Genomic DNA, 18,574 nt, shown 5'->3' with positions numbered 1-18,574 from the left:
TGGGCCCACTGGAGAATCCTCCAGTTCCCCATTGGTCCAGTCCGACCCTGAGGACAAGCACACACCAGTCAGACAGAGCCAGATTCACACAGGGTAGTTACTATGACGTAGAAAGTGTACACTCAGATCACTAATGTTGCACAGCGGCAATAGAAAAGAGATACACTTTCAGACACTACAGGTTAGCGATAGGTACTGGTCAGACACAGGAGGTTAGGAAAGGAAGCTGCTACAGCAGGTGTAGAAACAGGTTTTGATACAGACACAGGATACAGAGACAGGTTCAGATACGGAAAGATCAGATACAGGGAAAGATACAAACTGGATATAAACAGACCTAATTCAGACACAGGTATAGGCCTGGACATACAGACATAAGGACATACAGGCCCTTCTCACAAAATTAGAAAATCATCAAAAAGTTAATTTATTTCAGTTCTTCAATACAAAAAGTGAATCTCATATTACAGTCATTACAAGCAGAGTGATCTATTTCAAGTGTTTATTTCTGTTAATGTTGATGATTATGGCTTACAGCCAATGAAAACCCAAAAGTCATTATCTCAGTAAATTAAAATGCTTTATAACACCAGCTTAACAAATGATTTTAACATCAGAAATGTTGGCCTACTGAAATGTATGTTCAGTAAATACACTCAATACTTGGTCGAAGATCCTTTTGCATCAATTACTGCATCAATGCGGCATGGAGACAATCAATCTGTGGCACTACTGAGGTGTTATGGAAGCCCAGATTGATTTGATAGCAGCCTCCAGCTCATCTACATTGTTGGGTCTGGTGTCTCTCATATTCCTCTTGACAATACCCCATAGATTCTCTATGGGGTTAAGATCGCACGAGTTTGGTGGCCAATCAAGCACAGTGATACTGTCGTTTTTAAACCAGGTATCGGTACTTTTGGCAGTGAGGACAGGTGTCAAGTCCGGCTGGAGAATTAAATTTCCATCTAAAAAAACTTGTCGGCAGACGGAAGCATGAAGAGCTCTAAAATTTCCTGATTGATGGCTGCGCTGACTTTAGTCATCAAAAATCACAGTGGACCTACACCAGCAGATGACATAGCTCCCCAAACCATCACGGTTTGTGGAAACATCATACTAGACCTCAAGCAGCTTGGATTGTGTGCCGCTCCTCTCTTCCTCCAGACTCCGAGACCTTGATTTCCACTAAATTACAAGAAATAAGCCTTAAAAGTGTTTCAAGGTGGTACTGGCTCCCCTCCGCTTTGTATATATGGTTCCCTGTCCCTGAGTTATCTAGTCTGAAGAAGCCAGGTTTCCTGGCGACACGTGTTGGGCGTTCAGTGCCCTGGTCCTCCCCCCTCCCGGCTTATCTTACACTACTTCATGACTCCCCACAGGGGCTTGGATTTATTCTAGTGCAGGCTGTATCTACTTACCTGAAAACTTCTAGTACCTGGTTGATGCAATGTCTATGCTTTTACACTGGATTTGCATTATGAGGCTGGTTTAGGTTTTGTGGACAAGATCTCATCTACAGCTGTTTATTGCACTTTGAGCGTGGCTAGCATGTGTCAGCTTTGATTTATAACTACTCCTTACCAGTCTCCAATTCTGCACCATATTTCTGGTCCCGGTCCTTATCTTTAAGGACTTTACTGCATATCGCCTTTTTTCCAGTTTTTGAGCTAGTTAATCGCATTTGAGCTATACTGTGTGGTGTGGGGTTTTTGGACCAGGGCTTGACCCTATTACGGGTCTTTGTATTTACCATGTGTGTGAATTTACTTGTTTTTAATGGTCTTTTGCAGTGTTAAGTGTTTTTTGTCTCAAATAAAGTCTATTGAATTTGTACTATTTATGGTGTGGTGATCCCCGTCTTGTGCATGCTTCTCTTTTCTTTATTTGGTATTCATGTGTTGTTTTTTGGCATGTGATGGGAGATCCCCTGTAGTGGTGCCCGCCTACATTTATCATTATCTAGTCTATGATGGCGTACTGGGGTGTGTGTGTGTGCGCGCGGAAGAGGTCACATACTGTATATGGTGGTGTTGCCTGGCTCTGGGAGCTTTCCAGGATGGGTCAGAGTTAATAAGAAGGCGAGAGGAGTATAAGTACCTAAAACACCAGAAGCTACACTGTCATACATGTTTTCTATGCCCAAACAGGTGTATAAATAATACCACATCACTGGCATTCAGTAGACTCCCCTTCTTTACAAGAATGGTACGTAGAGATGGCTAGAATCCATGCTATGGAAATGCTGATAGCCCAAACACAAGTGACTATTAGAACCGCTACTAAAGGGATTCACTGGGAAACCTTCCCCCCTTTTCAACTATACCAAAATATCCCAAGGTGCCTTAGGGTATGTTTCCACGTTTCGGAAAGGCAGAGCTTTGGATGCAGTAGATACCCACTCCATCCAAAGCGCTGCCGGCTTTTGTATGGGTGGTGATTCCGCATGTGTTCATTGAACACATGTGGAATCACCGCATACTATACATAGATAGGACGGTGCTATTCAGTCTCCGCAAGATAAATTGACATACTGGGGTCTATACACTGGTATGCCACCTGCATCACTGAACACATAAAATCCCATCCACTATGCTATAACATCTGGATGCTGCGGATTGGACACTGCGGCTGCATGCCACATCCAATCCGCAGCAAATACTGAACATGGAAACATACCCTTACAGTTTGTCCCTTCTTTGCACTCCCATAGACCAACAAATTGTCAAATACTTTCCAGCTAATTGAGGTTCTTACACCGTGATTTTAATCCAATATGCTCTATAAAATAATGAATACCAATTTATCCCCTTGTTTTTTGTCTTCCCCTTGCAGCCAATCCCTTAAAGGGAATCTGTCACCCCCAAAATGGAAGGTGAGCTAAGCCCACCGGCATCAGGGGCTTATCTACAGCATTCCGGAATGCTGTAGATAAGCCCCTGATGTAACCTGAAAGATGAGAAAAAGAGGTTAGATTATACTCACCCAGGGGCGAACTGGACAGCGACACCCATCGGACCAGACCGCAGTGGAGAACGCCCCTGGGTGAGTATAATATAACCTCTTTTTCTCATCTTTCAGGATACATCGGGGGCTTATCTACAGCATTACAGAATGCTGTAGATAAGCCCCTGATGCCGGTGGGCTTAGCTCAACTTCCATTTTGGGGTTGACAGGTTCCCCTTAAGCATCTTGCTTATCCATATTCAACACCAGTTTCAATGATATTTGTACCATGATTATCCCTCTTTATTCATATCCTGTGTTGAACATCTCTGGAATCTGCCCTTTTCTCACCATGGAAACAACAAAAACCCTCACTGTCGCCCTGATCCACTCCCACCTGGCCTACTGTAACGCTCTATTAATTGGCCTCCCCCTTACTCGACTTTCCCCTCTCCAGTCCATCCTTAATGCAGCAGCCAGAGTCATCCACCTCGCTAATCGTTACTTGAACGCATACGATATTCGTCAGTCGTTACACTGGCTGCCCATTCATTATAGGATCCAATTCAAAGTATTTGTTCTCACCCACAAAACTCTCCACAGTGCGGCACCCCCTTACATCTCCTCCCTCATTTCTGTATATCGGCCTAACCGTTCGCTGTGTTCTGTAAACGACTTTTGACTAACCTCTGCACTAAGGCTACTTTCACATTTCCATCGGTAGTTGGCCGTCACAAAGCGTCGGCGCGACGTACCGACGGACGTTTGTGAAATAGGGTATATCGTGAGTAGCAGACGCAGTTTTTCAACAGGTCCGCTGTCCAGTCTAAAGTCCCGGGGAGGAAAGAGAGAGAGCGAGATTTCCTGCCGGCATGCGCAGTCGGAAACACAGGATACAACGTACAGAAAAACGTTCCCTTGAACGTTTTTTGCAAAAGACGGGCCTTCACATTTTGCAGGATCCAGTGCACGGCGGACAAAACGTGAGTCCATACGTTGCTAATACAAGTCTATGGGAATTTTTTTTTTGCAGGATCCTGCTTTTTCAAAAATCAAGGTATTGCAACGGTAGCAGAAAGACGGAAATGTGAAAGTAGCTTAATCCGTATCTCCCACTCCCGACTCCAAGACTGCTCCCATGTTGCTCCAATCCTCTGGAATGCTCTACCCCAAGAAATTAGGACCAGCCACAACTTGCAGTTTTATCACTTTCCCTACTCAAAGTCATTTTATGTGAAAGTGTGAATGTGTAGCCCGTTCACTATCTCCGCCTATCCCCCACTCCCTGAAGATGGCTGGATCTTCACTGTAAATCCATAATTGTAAATACATACCTGTACTTTCTATCTTCCCCACCTTATTGTAGATTGTAAGCTCTCACGAGCAGGGTTGTTTTATTTTGTTTTATTTTATTTTGCTTTAATCATTATATTATTGTTAACGCTGTTACTTATGACTGTTGTGTTTGAAACTATTAAACTGTAAAGCGCTACAGAATATGTTGGCGCTATATAAAGATTATTATTATAATAGCCTTTCACTCTTTATGGAACGAAGTCTATATATCCAATTTTTCTGTTCTTCCTCCTCCAGACTTTGATTTTCTGTTTATTGTAATATTATGTTGTTAAAAATATCTATAAAACCTTGTATTTGAGGAAAAAAAAGAAAGAAAATGGCTACTTTCCTGTGTGAGTTTTTAGATGTGCAATAAGACTTGTTTTCCGATTAAAACATTTCCCACATTCTGAACATGAAAATGGTTTCTCTCCTGTGTGAGTTATCTGATGAATAACAAGATCTCTTCTGTGTCTATAACATTGGCCACATTCTGTACATGAAAATGGTTTTGCCCCTGTGTGTATCATCTGATGTCTAACAAGACATGATTTTCTTGTAAAACGTTTCCCACATTCTGAACAGGAAAATGGATTGTCCCCTGTGTGAGTTCTCTGGTGAACAACCAGATTTGATCTTTCCACAAAACATTTTCCACATTCTGAACATGAAAATGCCTTCTCACGTGTGTGAGTTCTCTGATGAATAACAAGATCTCTTCTGTGTCTATAACATTTACCACATTCTGTACATGAAAAAGGCTTCACCCCTGTGTGTATCATCTGATGTCTAATAAGACATGATTTTGTTGTAAAACGTTTCCCACATTCTGAACAAGAAAATGGATTCTCCCCTGTGTGAATTCTGTGATGTTTAGCAAGATCAGATTTCGTACAATAGCATTCCCCACACTCTGAACATGAAAATGGCTTTTCTCCTGTATGAATTCTCTGATGTATTACAAGTTTAGATTTGTCACTATAATGTTTCCCACATTCAGAACAAAAAAATGGCCTTTCTCCTGTATGAATTCTCTGATGTGCTACAAGTTTATATTTGTAACTAAAACGTTTCCCACATTCTGAACATGAAAATGGTTTCACCCCTGTGTGAGTTTTCAGATGTGCAACAAGCTGTGTTTTCTGATTAAAACATTTCCCACATTCTGAACATGAATATGGCTTCTCTCCTGTGTGAGTTCTCTGATGAATAACAAGATAACTGCTTTGTGAAAAACATTTCCCACATTCTGAACATGAATATGGCTTCTCTCCTGTGTGAGTTCTCTGGTGAACAACCAGATTTGATCTTTGCACAAAACATTTTGCACATTCTGAACATGAAAATGTCTTCTCACCTGTGTGAATTCTGTGATGTTTAGCAAGATCAGATTTCGTACAATAGCATTCACCACACTCTGAACATGAAAATGGCTTTTCTCCTGTATGAATTCTCTGATGTGTTACAAGTCTATATTTGTCACTATAATGTTTCCCACATTCTGAACATGAAAATGGTTTCTCCCCTGTGTGAATTTTGTAATGTTTGGCAAGATCAGATTTCGTACAATAGCATTCCCCACACTCTGAACATGAAAATGGCTTCGCACCTGAGTGGATTCTCTGATGTCTAACAAGTAAGTATTTCTCACAAAAATGTTTCCCACATTCTGAACATGAAAATGGTTTATACCCTATGTGATTTTTCAGATGTGCAACATGACATGATTTCTTTTTAAAACATTTCCCACATTCTGAACATGAAAATGGCTTTGCACCTGAAAGGATGTTCAGATGTGATTCAAGATGTGTTTTCTGATTATAATATTTCCCACAGTGTGAACATACAAAACATTTCTCCCCTATGTGAACCATTTCATGTTCAACAGCGCTTATGTGATTTTCGTTTTGCATGTTTGCCTTTGATGATGCAGAAAAAAAAACCTGCTGAACAGGATCAGTGGACAGATTTTTTCTGATAAGGCCTTGAGGCGCATCTGTTATAATGACGTGTTCTTTACAAGTATTTGGTGTGATACTAAGATTATCAGCTGAAAAATCTGAAAATATTAGGCATCCCTCTGTGCTCCTGGTACAGTCATCTGCCAAGAATAAAAATATTTGTCAGTAACCTTGCATCGGAATATTACTATTTATATCATATACTTTATAGCATTTCCTTGCAAACTGCAATTTAAGTCAACATTTGTTTTTTCCACTTGAAAAAGGTGCAGGTACGGTGTTGAAACGCATTGTGAATTAAAAAACTTTTGCTCATCATCTTTTTCTGGAGAACTGATTCACTTCAGCAGCGCTCCCCTATACACAGTATGGTGGGCCCACAGCTTCCCTAAGCATAGCATGAGGTCCCCACTGTTTGCTCAAAATACGAGTCCCACAGTAGTCCTTAAACTGTATAATGCCCCCCACATTAGCTTCCAAACTGTATAATGCCCCCACATTAGCTTCCAAACAGTATAATGCCCCACCCTCCGCATTAGCTTCCAAACAGCATAATGCCCGACCCTCCGCATTAGTCCACAAGCTGTATAATGGCTCCCGCTTTAGTCCACAAACTGTATAATGGCCTGTGCATTAGTCCCCTCAAACTGTATAATGGCCTGTGCATTAGTTCCCAAACTGTATAATGGTCCGCACATTAGTCCTGAAACTGTATAATGGCTCCCGCATTAGTCCACAGGCTGAATTATGGCCCCCGCATTAGTCCCCAAGCTGTATAATGGCCCGAGCATTAGTCCCCAAGCTGTATAATGGCCCGAGCATTAGTCCCTAAGCTGTATAATGGCCCGAGCATTAGTCCCCAAGCTGTATAATGACCCGTGAATTAGTCCTCAAGCGGTATAATGGCTCCCGCATTAGTCCACAGGCTGTATAATGGTCCGTGCATTAGTCCTCAAGCGGTATAATGGCTTCCGCATTAGTCCACAAGCTGTATAATGGCTCCCGCATTAATCCACAAGCTGTATAATGGCTCCCACATTAGTCCACAAGTTGTATAATGGCTCCAGCTTTAGTCCTCAAGCTGTATAATGTCACATGAATTAGTCCACAAGCTGTATAATAGCCTGTGCATTAGTCCACAAGCTGTATAATGGCCCCTGCATTAATCCTCAAGCTGTATAATGGCCCGTGCATTAGTCCACAAGCTGTATCATGGCCCCTGCATTAATCCCCAAGCTGTATAATGGACCGTGCATTAGTCCACAAGTTACATAATGGTCTGTGCATTAGTCCACAAGGTATAAAATAAGTACCAGTACAATATCATGCACAAAATTGTGCAAAACTAGGCCTCAAAAGGAGAGGACAAAGAAGGAAACCAACTCCCTGTAATAATGGAAAAACTCGGAGGAAAAAGGAGTAATTAGGTTTAAAAAGTGTATTTTATAGGAAAAATATATAGTAAAATTAGGTCCAACACACATAATTATAAAGTTGCAAAAGGATGAAATGAAAGATCATTAGTGCCACTCACCCCATAGTTGACAGGAATATTTAAGACTGGAAGGCGTGTCACTAAAGTGCTAACATAGTACAACCATGTGGTCTTTTCAAATAAATACATATAATGCTTACCAGCAACTGACAAAAAATAGGGTAAATGGCACGAAAATGATCCAGCAGAGCCACCAAAATACGTTTCGCTTGTTTGTTGATCGCAAATGTACGTTGGGGGCTCTGCCGGATCATTTTCGTGCCATTTACCCTATTTTTTGTCAGTTGCTGGTAAGCGTTATTTTATATGTATTTATTTGAAAAGACCACATGGTTGTACTATGTTAGCACTTTAGTGACACGCCTTCCAGTCTTACATGTTCCTGTCAACTATGGGGTGAGTGGCACTAATGGTCTTTCATTTCATCCTTTTGCAACTTTATAATTATGTGTGTTGTACTTAATTTTGCTATATGTATTTGCAATAAAATACCCTTTTTAAACCTAATTACTCCTTTTTCCTCCGAGTTTTTCCATTAGTCCACAAGGTGTATAATGGCTCCTGCATTAGTCCGCAAACTGTATAATGGCCCGTGCATTAGTCCTCAAGCTGTGTAATGGCCCGTGCATTAGTCCTCAAGCTGTGTAATGGCCCGTGCATTAGTCTCCAAGCTGTATAATGGTCCCTGCAATAATACCTAAGCTGTATAATGGCTACTGAATTAGACCGTAAAATGTATGAGCGACCCCACCCTGTTTTAGGGTCCCTAACACGGCGTATAAGGGTCACCCATCTATATATCTATCTATCTATCTATCTATCTATATATATTTGTCTAAGGGGTACTTCCGTCTTTCTGTCTGCAACTTCCGAAAAGGAAATCCCGCGTCGCTGATTGGTCTCGCCAGCTGCCTGTCATGGCTGCCGCGACCAATCAGCGATGGGCACAGTCCGATTAGTCCCTCCCTACTCCCCTGCAGTCAGTGCCCGGCGCCCGCATACTCCCCTCCAGTCACCGCTCACACAGGGTTAATGCCAGCGGTAATGGACCACGTTATGCCGCGGGTAACGCACTCCGTTACCACTGCTATTAACCCTGTGTGTCCCCAACTTTTTACTATTGATGCTGCCTATGCAAAAGTAAACTAAAAAGATGTAATGTTAAAAATAATAAAACAAAAAACCTGCTATTCTCACCTTCCGTAGTCCGCCGAGCTGCGCGCAGCCTCCTACAGCCTCCGTTCCCAGAGATGCATTGCGAAATTACCCAGAAGACTTAGCGGTCTCGTAAGACCGCTAAGTCATCTGGGTAATTTCGCAATGCATCCTGGGAACGGAAGATGGCGGCAGCCGCGCGCGCATAGCCAGAGCTTCGCTGGATTGGATCCCGGTGGGTGAGTATATAACTTTTTATTTTAATTATTTTTTTTAGCAGGGATATGGTGCCCACACTGCTATATACTACATGGGCTGTGTTATATACCGCGTAGCTGCTATATAATGTTGAAGAAATGGTTAATCTTCATTTTGTTAAATATCAGAAAAATAGCCGAATAACAAAGTATTGCACAAGATTATCATCTGAGTCTCATTTCCCGGATATCTTACATAGTAGTGGTCAGAATTTCCCAAAATCCAGAATGTTCAGCCAAAATCTAATAAAACCGCAGACATGCACAACAATTCCCCGCATTCTTTCACCTCATCCATCTTGTATCCCTGGATGGTTTTTTTCAACTTATTGTATAAGACATATATCAGAAAAAGCACTAGGCCTAGGTATATGGCACTTCCAATATCAATATAACCAAAGAAGAACATATAAGGAAGTCATACGCCCAATATAAAAATCCATACAAATTTTATTAATATATTATAACATTAACATACACGTAAATATAATTATAAAAAGGAACACAAAAAAGACACTGCCAACACGGGCATGTACCAAGAATAAGCACCATACAATATAAACAGATATTCAGTATACGTAGAAAACAGCCACTATCTCGTAAATAAATTCACCATTGATATATCCAATAGGGGTGACATAGATCAACGTGCATAAATAAATGCTTCTAGATTATACCATCATATTTAAATAAAAATATACGAGCAAAGGATGCTTCATAGAATTTTGTTAAAGCGCGTATACACAATACAAGATTTATCCTGGCTACGTCTACAAAAGGTGCTAGGTGTTCAAAGTGCTTAGTGCCTCTGTCAACATTATCTGCTAGCCTCAAAAAATATCTAATGCATGTGTGTCAGTAGCTCCATAGCGGTAAAAAAGTGCTATAGTGCAATACATAGAAGGGAGCCCGTATAAACGTAGTGACAAGCACTGACCTACAAAGTGTCTAGTGCATATGTGCTAATAGCCTCATAACGGTATACCAGTGCTACAATGCAACACATACTAGGAAGCAAATGTAAGCGTAATGACATGACCTGTGTGTGCAGTTGGTCCCCGACGCGCGTTTCGCGACTTGCTTCTTCCTGGGGGGTTGTCATATGCACGTTGATCTATGTCACCCCTATTGGATATATCAATGGTAAATTTATTTATGATAGTGGCTGTTTTCTACGTACAGTGCCTACAAGTAGTATTCAACCCCCTGCAGATTTAGCAGGTTTACACATTTGGAATTAATTTGGCATTGTGACATTTGGACTGTAGATCAGCCTGGAAGTGTGAAATGCACTGCAGCAAAAAAGAATGTTTTTTTTTTTTTTTTAAATTGTGAAAAGTCTTTTCAGAGGGTCATTTATTATTCAACCCCTCAACCCACCAGAATTCTGTTTGGTTCCCCTAAAGTATTAAGAAGTAGTTCAGGCACAAAGAACAATGAGCTTCACATGTTTGGATTAATTATCTCTTTTTCCAGCCTTTTCTGACTATTTAAGACCCTCCCCAAACTTGTGAACAGCACTCATACATGGTCAACATGGGAAAGACAAAGGAGCATTCCAAGGCCATCAGAGACAAGATCGTGGAGGGTCACAAGGCTGGCAAGGGGTACAAAACCCTTTCCAAGGAGTTGGGCCTACCTGTCTCCACTGTTGGGAGCATCATCCGGAAGTGGAAGGCTTATGGAACTACTGTTAGCCTTCCACGGCCTGGACAGCCTTTGAAAGTTTCCTCCCGTGCCGAGGCCAGGCTTGTCCGAAGAGTCAAGGCTAACCCAAGGACAACAAGGAAGGAGCTCCGGGAAGATCTCATGGCAGTGGGGACATTGGTTTCAGTCAATACCATAAGTAATGTACTCCACCGTAGTGGTCTCCATTCCAGACGAGCCCGTAAGGTACCTTTACTTTCAAAGAGTCATGTCAAGGCTCGTCTACAGTTTGCTCATGATCACTTGGAGGACTCTGAGACTGACTGGTTCAAGGTTCTCTGGTCTGATGAGACCAAGATCAAGATCTTTGGTGCCAACCACACACGTGACGTTTGGAGACTGGATGGCACTGCATACGACCCCAAGAATACCATCCCTACAGTCAAGCATGGTGGTGGCAGCATCATGCTGTGGGGCTGTTTCTCAGCCAAGGGGCCTGGCCATCTGGTCCGCATCCATGGGAAGATGGATAGCACGGCCTACCTGGAGATTTTGGCCAAGAACCTCCACTCCTCCATCAAGGATCTTAAGATGGGTCGTCATTTCATCTTCCAACAAGACAATGACCCAAAGCACACAGCCAAGAAAACCAAGGCCTGGTTCAAGAGGCAAAAAATCAAGGTGTTGCAGTGGCCTAGTCAGTCTCCTGACCTTAACCCTGCTGTTCTGTTCGGTCTGGGGAGACCTATTTTGAACTTTGGTATTTTTTGGGGTGTTCAAGATGCGGTTCTGAAACTTGTGGTTGATTGACTTAAATGAGGATGGGTCGGTCGGCCACGGGTTTCAGAGCCGCATCTTGAATATTTTAAAGAATATTGAAGTTCAAAGTCGGTCATTTTTGACCAACAGAACAGCAGGGTTAACCCAATTGAAAACTTGTGGAAGGAGCTCAAGATTAAAATCCACATGAGACACCCAAAGAACCTAGATAACTTGGAGAAGATCTGCATGGAGGAGTGGGCCAAGATAACTCCAGAGACCTGTGCTGGCCTGATCAGGTCTTATAAAAGATGATTATTAGCTGTAATTGCAAACAAAGGTTATTCCACAAAATATTAAACCTAGGGGTTGAATAATAATTGACCCACACTTTTATGTTTAAAATTTATAAAAATTTAACTGAGCAACAAAACTTTTTAGTTTGTAAGATTTATGCATCTGTTAATAAATCCTGCTCTTGTTTGAAGTTTGAAGGCTCTAACTTATTTGCATCTTATTAAACCTGCTAAATCTGCAGGGGGTTGAATACTACTTGTAGGCACTGTATACTGAATATCTGTTTATATTGTATGGTGCTTATTCTTGGTACATGCCCGTGTTGGCAGTGTCTTTGTCGGTGTTCCTTTTTATAATTATATTTACATGTATGTTAATGTTATAATATATTAATAAAATTTGTATGGATTTATATATTGGGCGTATGACTTCCTTATATGTTCTTCTTTGGTTTTATTGTATAAGACATTCATTTGTGCCAATTTATTATTTAACTCTACATTTCATTTTGATCTTGGGCCTTTATAAGCCCAGCCCTAAAAATAAAAGACCAGAGACTATTTGGACAGACAACGAGCGTGTGTCTCTCTGATTATTGCTTCATTGCGTAGGTACCTAAAGACAGAACACCTGAGTAGGTTGGAAATCCCTTCTCTAACAACTTGGAGGCCCCAGCGAGATATAATTTCTCCTTTGACATTCATCTTAGACTGAACAATTGACTGCCTCACACAGTTTTCTCTCCGGGAAAGGAGGCTTTCTAGAGTCAGTCTTTGGGGATTTCTAACGGGAAAGCCCTCAGGTAAAATAAAGTATCTGTTATTTGTTTTGTTGTCTCTTGCTTGTCTTTGTCTGTTTTGTTTGTTGTTTTTTAAGTGCTGTTAACAATTGTTTTTGTTTCATTATGAAGTACAATGATTTTCCATCATTTGTTTTGTCTGTATTTATAACAAGGGTTCCTGTCTGTCTGTCTGTAACGATGTCAATGTATGTTAATCCTGTAAATATTGTAATAGAAGTGTCTTGATCCTGCTCTGCTCTGCTCTACTTGTCCGATGATTGTTCTATATTTCTTTCCTTTATTACTCTTATTCTGATTTTGGTTAGTAAATTATATCAGTTGAGTTTATTGGTGCCTTGTCAGTTGATAATTGATAAGTAGTACTGATAGAGCTGTGCTGAACTGTTCTGATTATACTGTGTTTCTTTCTGATATATTGCTGAATCTATGTTGTGGGGTACGGAGCAGCGCTCATCATATATGGAGACTAAATGATGTGTGCTCAGTATATAAATAGCCTTTTTATTAAAAGCAGTGAGTAAGATAAAACTCTCCGGTTAGTTGTTACTTGAAAAAAAAAAACTTACAGGAAGGTCCCAGGTGGGAGTTTGTAGTGAAGTGGGAAAGAGCACGTGAAGACAATCTATGTGAACATGAATGCTCATTTTTGTATGCAATCCCGTACTCAGATAGGAAATGAATTAGAGGATATAGTGAACCAAATAAGAGATTCCACAGATAGATGTGATTTATGTTTTTGTCCATTGACACTAGATCATTTTGATAAAATGTGAGGAGCGAGAAAGTACTAAGTAATGTGTGTATGGATGTAATTGAAAAATCAGACAAATGCTTCCCATGAGTGCAGCACATGCTGTGTGAAAAGTGTCTATGTTGAGTTCACCAGTTTAGGCGCAGAGAATACTCTTGTCATATAGTAACTGATCCTCATGGATTGATGAGAAGCTGGGTAGATATATTAGACTCTAGATGGTATATGCCAAGGTGGAAAGATAATGTCACGGACGAATATTATCTTATTGAACCCGGAGTAGGTTCAGGAATAGACCTTGCATATTCAGAGTCTAGTGAGGACTCAGATCCAGATGTATGAGGAGTATATAGCGCTTGTGGTTGGAACTGCGTTGTTCATAGTGATCTACTTTTGCAGGACAGTGTGCATCAGCATGAGGACAGAACAGAGGATTGCGGTTCAGCTTATTGCTTTGGAAGCAGGATTGCTGACTATCATAGTAGACCAGTGGAATCCAGCTTATACATAACAGGGCTGAAGATAGGGATCGCTACCTTTGACAGCTGTTATGGGTGATACATTAACCAGGTCAGGATAGATTACGGATCCGAGATATAAGATAAAGGACCTGGTGGGAAATAAAGCAGATAAGGATACCGCTAATAATTCTAGAAAAGGCAGGAATGCCAAAGGAATGGATGTTTGGATGCTGAGAGATGGAAGCATTTATGTAAGAAGCATGCCACATGGACTGATAAATATGACTATGGGATGCAAGTTGCAGTATGGATCAGAACCTCTGAACGACGTGATCTATATTTTAATACTGAGATGAATGAGGAACATGATGAAGTTACAATGTGAGCATATATGAGGCGATTTGCAGCATTCTTCCCGCAGGCACCGGCAGCCCCCCTTACTGAGTTCAGTGTCTGTGCAGCTCCCTCCGCCCCTGTAACAGGGGGGATGAGATCAGCCCCCTTCCAGCAGCAGCCCAGTAAAGAGTGAGAATGCATGGGAAAAGGAAGGTTGATTCCAGCGTCAGTCGCAATGCAAATGCAGGCAGGCTTCCCAGTATACGTTTCCTCTCCTCCTATGCATTTAACTACAAACCAATACCCTGGGCTGCCGAAAGGATCCCCGGATAGTTTTTCCACTCCAGTAAATAGTCCTAGACAGCAGCAGGAAGCCCTTACCTAAGGAAGGACAGGTTTCACTTACAGACTACCCCTACACCTCCTCCGGGTGACAATAAAGCAGAGTAGACAGCGAATGGAGGTGTATAGGAGATTACCAGTCCAGTGAGGGGTTGATGGGGGCTACAGTAAGTAGTCCCACGCACCCACAACCCCCAGTGCACGTAGGCAATCCACAGGATAGGCAGAGGGATAAAAGAGCCATGGGATCCACTACCTGGATCTGTAATAAAACAAGCCACAAGATAAAGGAAAAACCCAATATGACTTCTGTGCTATGACAGAGGGGTGACACTGCAATAGCCCTCCCTGTAATAACACATCACTAGTAAATCACAGGGGAACAGGTGGAGAGAAAAGGAAAGATGGTTGGAGTTCGCTAAGAGAAGAGTAAACAAAAATAGTGGTCCCCACAGGATGGCAATCACTTTCACACAATTATAATGACTGATTGATACATGGGCGAGTCGTACTGATATAAGAAAATGGATATGCCACAACGATTCATGACAGTGAAAACAGTCCAGGGTGTAGCGACAGATGGGGCAGTCCATCCCTTGCATGAAACAGAACCCAAGAATGTGTGAATAGCACGTACCACAGACTTGTGTGCCCAATTGCTGGTCTCAGATAAATGTCCTAAGCTTGATAGGTGCGGATATCCTGAGTGCAATGAAGGCAGATATTAATTGTTTGGAAGAAAAGTATTACTGTTACAGGCCCATTGTCTGGAGCAACCCTCTCCACTATGATGTTGCTAATTTAGCTACATGATGAAAAACTGCAAATTGACAAAAGATGAGGACATTCAGCAAATGATCGAGCAAACAGCTGCAGTATGGGTAAAGGATAAGAGAGATGTTGGTTTGTTAAGAATAACACAAGTATCCATCAAATTCAAGCCAGGTACTGTACCAGTGTGTATTAGACAATATCCCCTGAGCAGAGAGCAACCAGGTATGTCTAATTGAAAATAGATTCTTTGCTAATCATTTTGTACCACGAAGGATGTAAGGTTTCAAGAAAAAAAAAAAGAGGAAAAAAAGTAGTTTTCTTAGGTCGCTGAATGGGTAAAAGGCCATAAGTACACTGGGACCATCGCTAGGGCTGATCGGCTACTGTAGAGAATGGATTCCCTCTGCATCACAAATCATGCACCCTCTATTTGATGTGTTGTCAATGTGAAACAAGGGTCAGCCATACCAACTGACCACAGAAGCAAAAGAGGGGTTTAGGGACCGGAAGGAAGCCATTCTCTCAGCCCCAGCATTTGGAATCCCAAGTTATGACCTCCCTTTCCGTTTGTACTGTCATAAATCCGGGGGGACATGTTATGGGTGTACTGTTTTAACACAAATACTTGCCAATATGCAAGAGCCACCAATCCCTAATTTAAATCTAGAGCTTTATGTAAATGGGTCACAGGTTTTTTTTTCAAAAAAGACATAGTACCTCATAGAGGTTGTGCAATAGTTGATCAACATGAGGTGGTAAAAAGTGAAGCTATATGTTCTAGGATATCTGCTCGGGAAGCTGAATCGAAAGCACTCGCTGAGGCATGTATAATGGCAGAGCATTTACTGCCACGCATTCGGCATTTTCCATGATTGCGGTCCCATGTGGAAGAGCAGAAAGTTTATTGGTTCTTCTGGTAAACCCGTTAAAAAAAGCAGAGTTGATAGCTCAGCTTCTGAGAGCACTGGAACTGCCCAAGAGAGTTGCAATAATTAAAGTGCAGGCTCATACTGAGTAGCGCACTAGAGAAGCTGAAGGCAATAATAGAGCTGACCTTGTGGCAAAGGCTGCCGCACTACTACCTCTCCCCGCAGAAATATACACTGTGCAGGTGTCCGGGGGGGATGGACCTACAACTACTCCAGAGCCTGTAGATCAGGCCTCTGCAGCAGAAAAGGAAGGATGGCAAAGGCACTCAGGTGCGAAGGAAGAAGATGGACTGAGGAGAGCGGACAGTAAGTACTGCCTTCCTAGGGCACTGTTCCCCATGATGTGCGCTCTCTCTCATGGACTGGTGCATCAGTCTAAAGACGCAATGATAAGTCAGGTAAAAGCTAATTGGGTGACCCCAGAATTCCATTGTGCTGCTGCTAGATTCGTATAGGGATGCGTAGTCTGTGTATGCCTAAATGTGGGAAAAGTGCACCGCCTGACCATTGTACCTGCTCCAGCTACCTCAAATTAATTTCATACAGCTTTTAGAGGTAGGCATCTATGAATATGTGTTGGTATATATCGACTAGGTGACATTTTTTATAGTATAACTGATTATTTGATGCTCTAAATGTTGAATCAGCCTACATGAAACAGCTTATATTTATTATTAATCATCATTCTATAGTACATAATTATCTCACAGGATCTCAAGAAGGATTCTGTCAGGTGGTAGGACTTGCCTGTTGCCGCTATATAGATCCTTCCGGACTAATGAGAGTTACTCCTGATACAGAATAACTTGAAATGATAAAGGGAAGGGGTGAGAAAAGCTAACTCACTGGATGATTTACCCCTCCATGAATGGCTCTTATGGATAAACCCTGTGAACCAGTTCAAAGGAATAGGTGGATGGATATCCGGTGCAATTCATGTCCTAATGCAAGCAGTTTTAGTGATACCAATCATTGCAAGGATGATAAAGTTATTTGTTATGCAATAAAGAAAATTCTTAGTTCTAATTGCAAATGTTTTCCAGGTAAACGTAAAGCTAAAAATCGATAATGACTCTGAGATAAGGCAAACTCAAGTGATGACTACCTTGATAATAAAGTAAACCCAAGTGATGACTACCTCAATAACTGCACTACAACCTGAATGCATATTCTGCAACAAGCAAACTTCAGTAGACTTGGCGGATTGTATTTCAGAAGACCAAAGGTCTGATAAAAGACAAAAAACCCACAGAGAACTTACAAAGACACATTGACAATATGGACTCTATGAATTATACTAACAAACAAAAACTATGTTCTATTTTCTAACACATATTTTAATATATTAATATAAACGTCTATATTTCTCTGTCATAAAAATGTATCTATATCATCCCCTTATAATAATCCCTCAATAGAAATAGAACACCTGAGTAGGTTGGAAATCCCTTCTCTAACAATACTACCTGGCCAGTGTTAGATACTATGTGGGCTGTGTTATGTACTGCGTGGGCTGTGCTATATATTACGTGGCCAGTGTTATATACTGCATGGGCTGTGTTATATATTATGTGGCCAGTGTTATATACTGCGTGGGCTGTGTTATATACTGTGTGGCTGCTATATACTACCTGGCCAGTGTTATATACTATGTGGGCTGTGTTATGTACTGCGTGGGCTGTGCTATATATTACGTGGCCAGTGTTATATACTGCGTGAGCTGTGCTATATATTACGTGGCCAGTGTTATACACTACGTGGCCTGTGTTATATACTACATCGCCTGTGTTATATACTGCGTGGCTGCTATATACTGTTTGGGCTGTGTTATATACTGCGTGGCCACTGTAATATATTGCGTGGCCTGTATTAACGCATCGGGTATTCTACAATATGTATGTATGTATATAGCAGTCACATAGTATATAGCACAGGCCACATAGTATTTGTCTGCTATATACTACATGGCTCCTATATACTACGTGGCCTGTGCTATATACTATGTGGCTGCTATATACATACATACATATTCTAGAATACCGATGCATTAGAATTGGGCCACCATCTAGTGGTTTATACTGCCCCCATATCATACCACAAGTTTAAATATAAAATAAATAAATCATATACTCACCTAACCCATAATCCTAACGAGTCCAGCGGCAAGGTGACAGCTCAGTCATAGTGCTGACGCACGCACTGAACCTCAAAGTTCCAGTGCAGGGTGATGATGTCACCGTGCTAGGACTCTGACGTTGGTGCCTCAGTCGTTCTGTAGACCTTAGGCATAAAGCGATCTGTGGGCTACAAAACAGAGAGCAGTA

At 41.5% G+C, this 18,574-nt stretch overlaps 1 protein-coding gene across 1 annotated transcript in view; it reads right to left on the bottom strand.

The window, feature by feature from the left end:
• Positions 1-3,143: 3,143 nt before the first annotated feature.
• Positions 3,144-18,574, bottom strand: part of LOC138666984 (zinc finger protein 665-like) — a 110,815-nt gene continuing 95,384 nt past the window's right edge. Inside the window, exon 11 of the mRNA XM_069755192.1 lies at positions 3,144-6,385. Within this exon, the coding sequence (XP_069611293.1) occupies positions 4,626-6,385 (1,760 nt within the window). The 3' untranslated portion in view covers positions 3,144-4,625. The remainder of the gene's footprint in view (positions 6,386-18,574) is intronic.

This window comes from Ranitomeya imitator, chromosome 2 (genome assembly GCF_032444005.1).
Source record: "Ranitomeya imitator isolate aRanImi1 chromosome 2, aRanImi1.pri, whole genome shotgun sequence".
In the NCBI taxonomy this organism is placed as follows: Eukaryota; Metazoa; Chordata; class Amphibia; order Anura; family Dendrobatidae; genus Ranitomeya; species Ranitomeya imitator.
Note: the sequence above shows the minus strand (reverse complement) of the source record. Positions and strands in the feature narration are given on the sequence as shown.